Below are 12,227 nucleotides of genomic sequence, written 5' to 3'. Positions count from 1 at the left end.
AATGATTAGCACAATACCATTATAAAGGAAAGGATTTCAATTATAAACTACAATGTGCACATTGCAAACTAGTAATGACCACTATAAAAAAAAACACATTTCTAATGCATTAATAGAAGACTTTATCACCCTGTTCACAAATAAAAGCTGGTAAACTGAAAGAGCATCTTGTCAAATAGTCAATGCGTTTCATCGACTAGAGCCAACATAAAAGTTCAACTATCTAAAATTTGGTACATGGACTATATATAGATCTTTAATCTTTGAAAGTTTTTTGTTTTTATTTGACTGTTCAGACAAGAAACCAAGCAGAAGACAAAATGTTATGGAATTACAGGGTCACATTTTAATTCCTGAATTTTACAGTTCAGCATTAATATCACCACATGTATACAAATGGTGTAAAACAAGTACAGTGGTATTTAATACAAAATAAACTTCTGTTTTTATGGAAAAAAAAAAAAAAACCTATACTTCATATCTACACAGACAGCCCATCTTTCCAAACAATAGCTAAAATTATAATTAACTACAAAATCTCCAAAACTGGGAAACTGCTTTAAACTATTTCCATGAGAAATAAGTCTATAACCTGTTACGAGGGCAACTGGCAGAGAGGATTGCAGCTGGTTTCGGTGTCTCTGGAACAGTAAATTCAGGTGACGGAGAGAGCAAGTTCATCAGCATGATCTCAGATCATATATGGGTGAATATTAAAATATTTACAGTTCAGGTGCGGCTTTAAGAAGAAAAAAAAAAAAATTCCAAATTGTGTTCCACAACTACACTGACGTATATCCGTTGCTATTCATTTACATCCATGGAATGTGCTGTGAATTCCTATGTATAAAATGATTGGATTAAAAGCAGCTTTTCCCATTACTCCCTGGCTGAAGATATTCAAAGCTGCATGCATCAGTCTTCCTCAACTTTACGGAATAAAATGGCTGAATACTCATTGCTTGCTGTGTTAACCCTTTGGTATCGGTTTCATAGCCATGGTGATTTCAGCTCAAAAATGTGGAAAAGAATTTTGTATGGACTAAAAGCGCTAGGGTGGTATTGTCAAACCAAGGAAGCCGAATGCAATAAAAAAAAATGTTAAAAAATAATAATAATCATGGTTTCTGTGAAATAAAATAACACTGCAAGAGATTGAGGCACTGGATAGGAGGTCAACGGGCAGTTTCCAGACAGATTTTGGAAGCTACTGATCCTTGGCGTCAGTATTTCTGGAAGTGCAGTATGTAGGACGGGCTACTTTATATTATTATATCTGTCCATTATGACTTCATATATTTTAATAAAATACACATGGAAAGGATTCTTCATTTTTTTTGTGTTTTTTTTAAACTTAACATGCACTACAGTGTGTCCCACTCCCCCTCCCAATTACTGAAGATGGGAAGTAAATTTACAAAGATGGTCCCAAGGTTCTATTATCAGATTTTATTCCCTTCAATTACATTTTGTTTTCATATATAAAATAGGCAATTGATAAAACACTATGGCCAGCACCATTTAAAAAAAAAAAAAAAAATTAAGATTACCGGTGTGCAACTGAAAGCTTTTATTTTATTCTAGTTGTTATACACCTCGGGGCAAACCTGAAACATTAAAATGTATGCCTAAGTGATCCACCTTGTCCCCCATCCCAACCACAAGATGCTTGTGATGCACTGAAGCATTCATCTTGGTTGTCATAGCTAACCCATCATTTTAAACCCCTGCAAGGATTCATAAACACTGGAAAGGCTTCCATAAAAGCTTGGCATTTACACCCTTCTAGTGGAGTTTGGCTATTTCCATATTATTCCCGACTCACACTAAGCTCAAACATCAGTTGCGTGATTGACCCACAACTAATGTTTGTCAGTTTCAGTTTAAGACCCAAGTCGTGGCCTTTTTCTTGGGGACGTGTCTTCCTCCTCCTCTTCATCTTCATCATCAGGGTAATCCACCAAGCCGATCAAACTTCCCTGCTAATGAAATAGTGAAATGTTTACAAATGACTTAGCGTTACATAAAAACATACATAGACCTCTAACGTCAGAGATAGTTCTTCTGGTCAACAGTGTGAAGAAATGAACACACCGACATGGACAAAGCAGCTGAAACAGTATGGAGCAGGGCTCTATGCTGGCCCCGCCCCTGTTATGTAATTACTTCATGTCTAGGGTCAGACCCACCGGCATTAGGAAACAGGGTCTAATGGTGCCATTTGTGCTATTTGTGCTAGATGTGATTTGAGCCTATACAATGTATGCTCAAATGCGATTTGGACTAAGGGGGTAATTCAGATCTGATCGCTGCTGTGCGTTTTCGCTCAGCGGGCGATCAGATCCGACCTGCCCTTGCACTGCAACTAGATGGTGCGAAAAATCCATTTGCACGGGCAATCGCAAGGAGATTGACAGGAAGAGGCCGTTTGTGGGTGGCAATTGACCATTTTCTGGGAGTGTCAGGGAAACCACAGGCGGAATCAAGCATTTTCAAGGGGGGTGTCTGACATCAAATCCGGTCCCGATCAGCCTGATGTGATCGCAGTGGCTAAGTCCTGGGCTCCGCAGAGACTGCACAAAATCAGTTTGTGCAGCTCTGCTACACGCGCGAACGCACCCCTGCACAGCAAAAACCCACTCCCCCTGTAGGCGCAGACTATCTGATCGCAGGGCTGCAAAAATCGCTGCCAGCAATCAGATCTGAATGAATCCCTAAGTGGGGTATGCTATCTGAACTACATCCAATTTTAAATACACTACAATGTACTATATGAGATGTACAAAAATACCTGCCTGCACATACTATTTTGCCTTAAGATATGGACTAGACGGGAGCATGCATCGCAAGGGACAATACACACAGTGTGATTTGAACTAGACGCAATGCTATTTGAACTTTAAAGAGCCAACAGCATGCGAGTATCGCACCATGTGTGGGCACCATTAAACCACTGCCTGGAGAGTCAATAGGCAGTTCTCAAAATCTGCGTGTCCCTGCTGTGGCAGCACTGGCAACAGGGTGACGTTTCAGCCATCCTGAAAGACAAATGTAGAAGCAACAGTGCTTTTCCCTGAGCACTTGGTGGCAGCACTGCTCGCACTCTCTTAGTTACGGCCCTGGTGTGGAGTACGGACTCACATGTCTGCCAGGTAAATTAAATTTACCCAGAAGCCCTCTCTCCTTTGAGATGTTAAGCATTTTACCAAAAGCATAGCCAGAAAGCTGCTTCTTGTTACAGGTATTGCATAAACGAACGGTGTAAAATAAGTTATGGCATTTTGGGATGGATAACTAATGTCCACGTTACACTGGTAGTACAAAGCATTCTGTGATATCCTAGCCTTACATGGTAGACTATGGTGGGTACAGCAAGACTACTAAGCCTTCCCGGTTACATTTTCCATCTTGCCAAACATCAAGACTTTTTTTCTATCTCTGTTTTAATGGCGATACTGAAGTTACAGTACATTTCCATTGCAGACCACAAACACAACAAGATTCTAAGCTGTGAACCGGCTCCTTAGAAACCATATAATGGAACAGCTGTACACCGTGATCCCTGAAAAAGATTATCTTAGGTTCCCCACACCGCACTAGTCCTAAGAATTGTTTGATTAGGGTTCTAAATAAAATAATGTATCACTTTTTTTTAAGTTGGTAAAGAGACCACAGCACAACCAGACTCCGTAGCATTTAATAGAAGGCAAGACTTAAAGAAACCTATATGTAGTAAGCCTCACCTTCGTAGATGTTACGGTGGCAGATAAGCTTGTGTTTTTGGAAGAGGATCCATTAGAACCTGCTGGTGGGGTTTGAGCTGCCACAGATTTGCTATTTGCACTATTTGCACCGTTCGCTGAACTGCCGGAGTGAGAAAAAGTGAACTTGAACCCCCCTACTGACGTCCTCTTTGGAAGATTCTCTTTGTCTTCACTCTCCTTAGCTGAAACACATCAAGTTCATCATTACTGCAGCTGCCACCATAAAGGGAGGATAAATGGAAAGTTACTGATATTGCTGAGAGTGGGAAACTTTGGTGTTTTACAAACTTCTATGCACTTTAACTACACAATTAACAGCAAAATAAACTGTTTGACAATCTCTGTAGAACTAGAAACATGTAATAAAGTTGTCCTACGTGGTAAGGCCAAATGTACATATATCTCCAGAAATCCTCAGTTTCTCACCACCAGTCACTCCAATTCCCAGTATGTATGTATATATGTATATATGTATTATGTACAGTTGTGCTCATAAGTTTACATACCCTAGCAGAATTTGTGATTTTCTGGCCATTTGTCAGAGAATATGAATAAATAAGATTTCTCTGACGTCCTAGTGGATGCTGGGGACTCCGTAAGGACCATGGGGAATAGACGGCTCCGCAGGAGACTGGGCACATCTAAAGAAAGATTTAGGTCTATCTGGTGTGCACTGGCTCCTCCCCCTATGACCCTCCTCCAAGCCTCAGTTAGATTTCTGTGCCCGGCCGAGCTGGATGCAACTAAGGGCTCTCCTGAGCTCCTAGAAAGAAAGTATAGTTTAGTTTTTTTATTTTACAGTGAGACCTGCTGGCAACAGGCTCACTGCAGCGAGGGACTAAGGGGAGAAGAAGCGAACCTACCTAAGTGGTGGTAGCTTGGGCTTCTTAGGCTACTGGACACCATTAGCTCCAGAAGGATCGCACACAGGACCCGACCTCGTCGTCCGTTCCCGGAGCCGCGTCGCCGCCCCCCTTACAGAGCCAGAAGCAAGAAGGTCCGGAAAATCGGCGGCTGAAGACTTCTGTCTTCTCCAAGGTAGCGCACAGCACTGCAGCTGTGCGCCATTGCTCCTCATGCACACCACACACTTCGGTCACTGATGGGTGCAGGGCGCTGGGGGGGGGGGGGGGGCGCCCTGAGCAGCAATATTAACACCTTGGCTGGCAAAACGGACACCATATATAGCCCCAGAGGCTATATAGGTGTAAATTACCCCTGCCAGAATAACACAAAAAGCGGGAGAAAGCCCGCCGAAAAAGGGGCGGAGCCATCTCCCTCAGCACACTGGCGCCATTTTCCCTCACAGCTCCGCTGGAAGGATCGCTCCCTGGCTCTCCCCTGCAGTCCTGCACTACAGAAAGGGTAAAAAAGAGGGGGGGGCGGCACAAATTTAGGCGCAGTATAATATATATATGCAGCTATAAGGGAAAACACTCTTTATAGGTGATATCCCTGTGGTATATAGCGCTCTGGTGTGTGCTGGCATACTCTCCCTCTGTCTCCCCAAAGGGCTTTGTGGGGTCCTGTCCTCTGTCAGAGCATTCCCTGTGTGCGTGCTGTGTGTCGGAACCGCTGTGTCGACATGTATGATGAGGAAAATGATGTGGAGGCAGAGCAAATGCCTGTAAATGTGTAGTCACCCCCTGAGGGGTCGACACCTGTGTGGATGGACTTATGGAAGGAATTACGTGACAGTGTCAGCTCCTTACATAAAAGGTTTGACGACATAGGACAGCCGGCTACTCAGCTTTGCGACTGTTCCAGCGTCTCAAATATCATCAGGGGCTTTAAAACGCCCGCTACCTCAGATGGCAGACACAGATGTTGACACGGATACAGACTCCAGTGTCGACGACGATGAGACTAGTGTACCCTCCAATAGGTCCACCCGTTACATTTCTGATGGTACCCCAGGTACCACATAAAAGGGTATTATGTTCGGTGAGAAAAAACTACCAGTAGTTTTTCCTGCATCTGAGGAATTAAATGAGGTGTGTGAGGAAGCCTGGACTTCCCCCGATAAGAAATTGATCATTTCTAAACGGTTATTGGCAGCGTACCCTTTCCCGCCAGAGGATAGGTCACGTTGGGAAACGTCCCCTAGGGTAGATAAAGCGCTTACACGTTTATCAAAACAGGTGGCACTACCGTCTCCGGATACGGCCGCCCTAAAGGATCCTGCTGATAGAAAGCAGGAGGCTACCCTAAAAGCTATATATACACACACGGGCATTATATTGCGACCAGCGATTGCATCAGCATGGATGTGCAGTGCTGCAGCTGCGTGGTCAGATTCCCTGTCGGATAATATTGATACACTGGATAGGGACACTATTTTGCTGACAGTAGAGCATATAAAGGACGCTGTCTTACACATGCGTGATGCACAGAGGGATATTTGCCGGCTGGCATCAAAAATAAGCGCAATGTCCATTGCCGCCAGAAGGGGGTTATGGACTCGGCAGTGGTCAGGTGATGCCGATTCAAAAAGGCACATGGAAGTTTTGCCTTATAAGGGGGTGGAACTGTTTGGGGATGGTCTTTCAGACCTCGTTTCCACAGCTACGGCTGGGAAATCGACATTTTTGCCACAGGCTACCCCACAGCAAAAGAAGGCACCGTATCATCAAGTACAGTCCTTTCGGCCCCATAAACACAAGAGGGCTCGAGGCGCATCCTTTCTGCCGAGAGGCAAAGGTAGAGGGAAAAAGCTGCAGCATACAGCCAGTTCCCAAGAGCAAAAGTCCTCCCCCGCGTCCGGTAAGTCCACAGCAATTTCAGCACACAGTGGTCTCTCTCACAGGTGGATCCCTGGGCCCTTCAAGTAGTATCTCAGGGGTACAGGCTGGAATTCGAGACGCCCCCCCCCCGCCATTTTCTAAAATCTGCCTTACCAGCAACTCCCTCTGCCAGGGAGGCAGTGTTGGTGGCTATCCAAAAACTGTATTCACAGCAAGTGATTGTCAAGGTACCCCTCCTTCAGCAAGGGAAGGGTTACTATTCCACAATGTTTGTGGTACCGAAACCGGACGGTTCGGTGAGACCCATCTTAAATTTAAAATCCTTGAACACTTATATCAAAAGGTTCAAGTTCAAGATGGAATCGCTCAGGGCGGTTATTGCGAGCCTGGACGAGGGGGATTACATGGTCTCCCTGGACATCAAGGATGCGTACCTGCATGTCCCCATTTACCCTCCTCACCAGGAGTACCTCAGATTTGTGGTACAGGACTGTCACTATCAGTTCCAGGCGCTGCCGTTTGGGTTATCCACGGCACCGAGGGTCTTTACCAAGGTAATGGCCGAAATGATGATACTCCTTCGCAAGAAGGGAGTTTTAATTATCCCGTACTTGGACGATCTCCTGATAAAGGCGAGGTCCAAGGAACAGTTGGTAGTGGGGGTAGCACTTTCTCGGGAAGTGCTACAACAGCACGGCTGGATTCTCAATATTCCAAAGTCACAGCTGGTCCCGACGACACGTCTTCTGTTCCTGGGAATGATTCTGGACACAGACCAGAAAAAAGTGTTTCTTCCAGTGGAAAAAGCCGAGGAGTTGTCATCTCTAGTCAGAGACCTCCTAAAACCGGGACAGGTGTCGGTACATCATTGCACATGAGTCCTGGGAAAAATGGTAGCTTCGTACAAAGCGATTCCATTCGGAAGGTTCCACGCAAGGACTTTCCAGTGGGACCTGTTGGACAAATGGTCCGGGTCCCATCTCCAGACTCAACAGCGGATAACCCTGTCGGCAAGGACCAGGGTGTCGCTGCTGTGGTGGCTGCAGAGGGCTCATCTACTAGAGGGCCGCAGATTCGGAATACAGGACTGGGTCCTGGTGACCACGGATGCCAGCCTTCGGGGCTGGGGCGCAGTCACACAGGGAAGAAATTTCCAAGGACTGTGGTCAAATCAGGAGATTTCGCTTCACATAAATATTCTAGAGCTAAGGGCCATTTACAATGCCCTAAGCCAAGCAAGGCCCCTGCTTCAGAACCAGCCGGTACTGATCCAATCAGACAACATCACGGCGGTCGCCCATGTAAACAGACAGGGCGGCACAAGAAGCAGGAGGGCAATGGCAGAAGCTACAAGGATTCTCCGATGGGCGGAAAATCATGTGTTAGCACTGACAGCAGTGTTCATTCCGGGAGTGGACAACTGGGAAGCAGACTTCCTCAGCAGGCACGACCTCCACCCGGGAGAATGGGGACTTCATCCAGAAGTCTTCCAAATGCTGGGAAACCGGTGGGAAAGACCACAGGTGGACATGATGGCGTCCCGCCTCAACAAAAAGCTAAAAAGATATTGCGCCAGGTCAAGGGACCCTCAGGCGATCGCTGTGGACGCTCTAGTAACACCGTGGGTGTACCAGTCGGTTTATGTGTTTCCTCCTCTGCCTCTCATTCCCAAGGTACTGAGAAAAGGGCATTCCGGAGGAAGTCATCCCTACCCTGATCAAAGCCAGGAAGGATGTCACTGCAAAACATTATCACCGCATTTGGCGGAAATATGTTGCTTGGTGTGAGGCCAGGAAGGCCCCAACGGAGGAATTTCAACTGGGTCGATTCCTGCATTTCCTGCAAGCAGGGGTGACGTTGGGCCTCAAATTGGGGTCCATTAAGGTCCAGATTTCGGCCCTGTCGATTTTCTTCCAGAAAGAACTGGCTTCACTGCCTGAAGTTCAGACTTTTGTCAAAGGAGTTCTGCGTATTCAGCCTCCTTTTGTGCCCCCAGTGGCACCTTGGGATCTCAATGTGGTTTTGGAGTTCCTGAAATCACATTGGTTTAAACCATTTAAGACTGTGGATTTGAAATATCTCACGTGGAAAGTGGTCATGCTGTTGGCTCTGGCTTCGGCCAGGCGTGTGTCAGAACTGGCGGCTTTGTCCTATAAAAGCCCTTATCTGATTTTCCATATGGATAGGGCAGAGTTGAGGACTCGTCCTCAGTTTCTCCCGAAGGTGGTATCAGCGTTTTCACTTGAACCAGCCTATTGTGGTGCCTGCGGCTACTAGGAACTTGGAGGATTCCAAGTTACTGGACGTAGTCAGGGCCCTGAAAATTTGTTTCCAGGACGGCTGGAGTCAGGAAAACTGACTCGCTGTTTATCCTGTATGCACCCAACAAACTGGGTGCTCCTGCTTCTAAGCAGACTATCGCGCGCTGGATTTGTAGCACTATTCAGCTGGCGCATTCTGCGGTGGGACTACCGCAGCCTAAATCTGTAAAAGCCCATTCCACAAGGAAGGTGGGCTCATCTTGGGCGGCTGCCCGAGGGGTCTCGGCTTTACAACTTTGCCGAGCTGCTACTTGGTCAGGGGCAAACACGTTTGCAAAATTCTACAAATTTGATACCCTGGCTGAGGAGGACCTGGAGTTCTCTCATTCGGTGTTGCAGAGTCGTCCGCACTCTCCCGCCCGTTTGGGAGCTTTGGTATAATCCCCATGGTCCTTACGGAGTCCCCAGCATCCACTAGGACGTCAGAGAAAATAAGAATTTACTCACCGGTAATTCTATTTCTCGTAGTCCGTAGTGGATGCTGGGCGCCCATCCCAAGTGCGGATTGTCTGCAATACTTGTAAATAGTTATTGTTACACAAATCGGGTTGTTATTGCGAGCCATCTGTTCAGAGGCTCCGTTGTTATCATACTGTTAACCGGGGTTCCTATCACGAGTTATACGGTGTGATTGGTGTGGCTGGTATGAGTCTTACGCGGGATTCAAAATCCTTCCTTATTGCGTCAACTCTTCCGGGCACAGTGTCCTAACTGAGGCTTGGAGGAGGGTCATAGGGGGTGGAGCCAGTGCACACCAGATAGACCTAAATCTTTCTTTAGATGTGCCCAGTCTCCTGCGGAGCCGTCTATTCCCCATGGTCCTTACGGAGTCCCCAGCATCCACTACGGACTACGAGAAATAGAATTACCGGTGAGTAAATTCTTATTTTTACTCACCGGTAAATCTATTTCTCGTAGTCCGTAGTGGATGCTGGGGACTCTGTAAGGACCATGGGGAATAGATGGGCTCCGCAGGAGACTGGGCACTCTAAGAAAGATTTAGTACTACTGGTGTGCACTGGCTCCTCCCTCTATGCCCCTCCTCCAGACCTCAGTTAAGGAAACTGTGCCCGGAAGAGCTGACATTATAAGGAAAGGATTTTGGAATCCAGGGTAAGACTCATACTAGCCACACCAATCACACCATATAACTTGTGATAAACTTACCCAGTCAACAGTATGAACAAAAACAGAGCATCAACAATGGATGCCCACATAACATAACCCTTTATTAAGCAATAACTATGTACACGTATTGCAGAAAATCCGCACTTGGGACGGGCGCCCAGCATCCACTACGGACTACGAGAAATAGATTTACCGGTGAGTAAAATCTTATTTTCTCTAACGTCCTAGTGGATGCTGGGGACTCCGTAAGGACCATGGGGATTATACCAAAGCTCCCAAACGGGCGGGAGAGTGCGGATGACTCTGCAGCACCGAATGGGCAAACACAAGGTCCTCCTCAGCCAGGGTATCAAATTTGTAGAACTTAGCAAATGTGTTTGTACCCGACCAAGTAGCTGCTCGGCAAAGCTGTAATGCCGAGACCCCTCGGGCAGCCGCCCAAGAAGAGCCCACCTTCCTAGTGGAATGGGCTTTCACTGATTTTGGATCCAGCAAACCAGCCGCAGAATGAGCCTGCTGAATCGTGCTACAGATCCAGCGAGCAATGGTTTGCTTTGAAGCAGGAGCACCCAGCTTGTTGGATGCATACAGGATAAACAGCGAGTCAGTCTTCCTGACTCCAGCCGTCCTGGCTACATAGATCTTCAAAGCCCTGACTACATCAAGCAACTTGGAATCCTCCAAGTCACGAGTAGCCGCAGGCACCACAATAGGTTGGTTCAAACGAAAAGATGACACCACCTTCGGCAGAAATTGCGGACGAATCCGTAATTCTGCCCTGTCCATATGGAAAACCAGATAGGGGCTTTTACATGACAAAGCCGCCAATTCTGAAATGACAAAGCCGCCAATTCTGACACACGCCTAGCCGAAGCTAAGGCCAATAGCATGACAACCTTCCACGTGAGATACTTTAGCTCCACGGTCTTAAGTGGCTCAAACCAGTGGGATTTCAGGAAACCCAACACCACGTTGAGATCCCAAGGTGCCACTGGTGGCACAAAAGGGGGCTGAATATGCAGCACTCCCTTAACAAACGTCTGAACTTCAGGAAGAGAAGCCAGTTCCTTTTGAAAGAAAATGGATAGGGCCGAAATCTGGACCTTTATGGACCCCAACTTCAGGCCCATAGTCACTCCAGACTGTAGGAAGTGCAGGAACCGACCCAGCTTGAATTCCTCTGTAGGGGCCTTCCTGGCCTCACACCAGGCAACATATTTTCGCCATATACTGTGATAGTGTCTTGCTGTCACGTCCTTCCTAGCCTTTATCAGTGTAGGAATAACTTCCTCCGGAATGCCTTTTTCCGCTAGGATCCTGCGTTCAACCGCCATGCCGTCAAACGCAGCCGCGGTAAGTCTTGGAACAGACAGGGCCCCTGTTGCAACAGGTCCTGTCTGAGAGGCAGAGGCCACGGGTCCTCTGTGAGCATTTCTTGCAGTTCCGGGTACCAAGTCCTTCTTGGCCAATCCGGAACAATGAGTATTGTTCTCCTCTTCTTCTTACGATTCTCAGCACCTTGGGTATGAGAGGAAGAGGAGGAAACACATAGACCTACTGGAACACCCACGGTGTTACCAGTGCGTCCACAGCTATCGCCTGAGGGTCTCTTGACCTGGCGCAATACCTTTGTAGCTTTTTGTTGAGACGGGACGCCATCATGTCTACCTGTGGCAGTTCCCATCGATTTGTAATCTGAGTGAAGACTTCGTGATGAAGTCCCCATTCTCCGGGTGGAGGTCGTGCCTGCTGAGAAAGTCTGCTTCCCAGTTGTCCACTCCCGGAATGAACACTGCTGACAGTGCTTGCACGTGATTCTCCGCCCAGCGAAGAATCCTGGTGGCTTCCGCCATCGCCACTCTGCTTCTTGTGCCGCCCTCGCGGTTTACATGAGCCACTGCGGTGATGTTGTCTGACTGAATCAGCACCGGTTGGTTTCGAAGCAGAGGCTCCGCTTGACTCAGGGCGTTGTATATGGCCCTTATTTCCAGGATATTTATGTGCAGACAAGCCTCCTGACTTGACCACAACCCTTGGAAGTTTCTTCCCTGAGTGACTGCCCCCCACCCTCGGAGGCTCGCATCCGTGGTCACCAGGACCCAGTCCTGTATGCCGAACCTGCGGCCCTCGAGAAGGTGAGCACTCTGTAGCCACCACAGAAGAGACACCCTGGCCCTCGGGGACAGGGTGATCAGCCGATGCATCTGAAGATGCGATCCGGACCACTTGTCCAACAGATCCCATTGAAAGATCCTCGCAAGGAACCTGCC

At 47.3% G+C, this 12,227-nt stretch overlaps 1 protein-coding gene across 4 annotated transcripts in view; it reads right to left on the bottom strand.

Annotated features, from left to right (window-relative positions):
- Positions 1–323: 323 nt before the first annotated feature.
- PPP4R3B (protein phosphatase 4 regulatory subunit 3B) overlaps positions 324–12,227 on the bottom strand; it is a 130,879-nt gene continuing 118,975 nt past the window's right edge. For 2 of the 4 annotated variants that reach the window (XM_063918193.1, XM_063918195.1), the window contains exons 15-16: positions 3,744–3,946; positions 324–1,979 (exon numbers count right to left, since the gene is read on the bottom strand). In XM_063918193.1, the coding sequence (XP_063774263.1) occupies positions 1,884–1,979; positions 3,744–3,946 (299 nt within the window). In that variant the 3' untranslated portion in view covers positions 324–1,883. Of the gene's footprint in view, positions 1,983–3,743; positions 3,947–12,227 lie in introns of all 4 variants that reach the window. The other 2 variants (XM_063918192.1, XM_063918194.1) reach the window with 1 other exon arrangement.

This window comes from Pseudophryne corroboree, chromosome 4, assembly GCF_028390025.1.
Source record: "Pseudophryne corroboree isolate aPseCor3 chromosome 4, aPseCor3.hap2, whole genome shotgun sequence".
NCBI lineage: Eukaryota > Metazoa > Chordata > Amphibia > Anura > Myobatrachidae > Pseudophryne > Pseudophryne corroboree.
The sequence above is the reverse complement of the archived record's forward strand: the minus strand, read 5'-3'. Positions and strand labels throughout refer to the sequence as shown.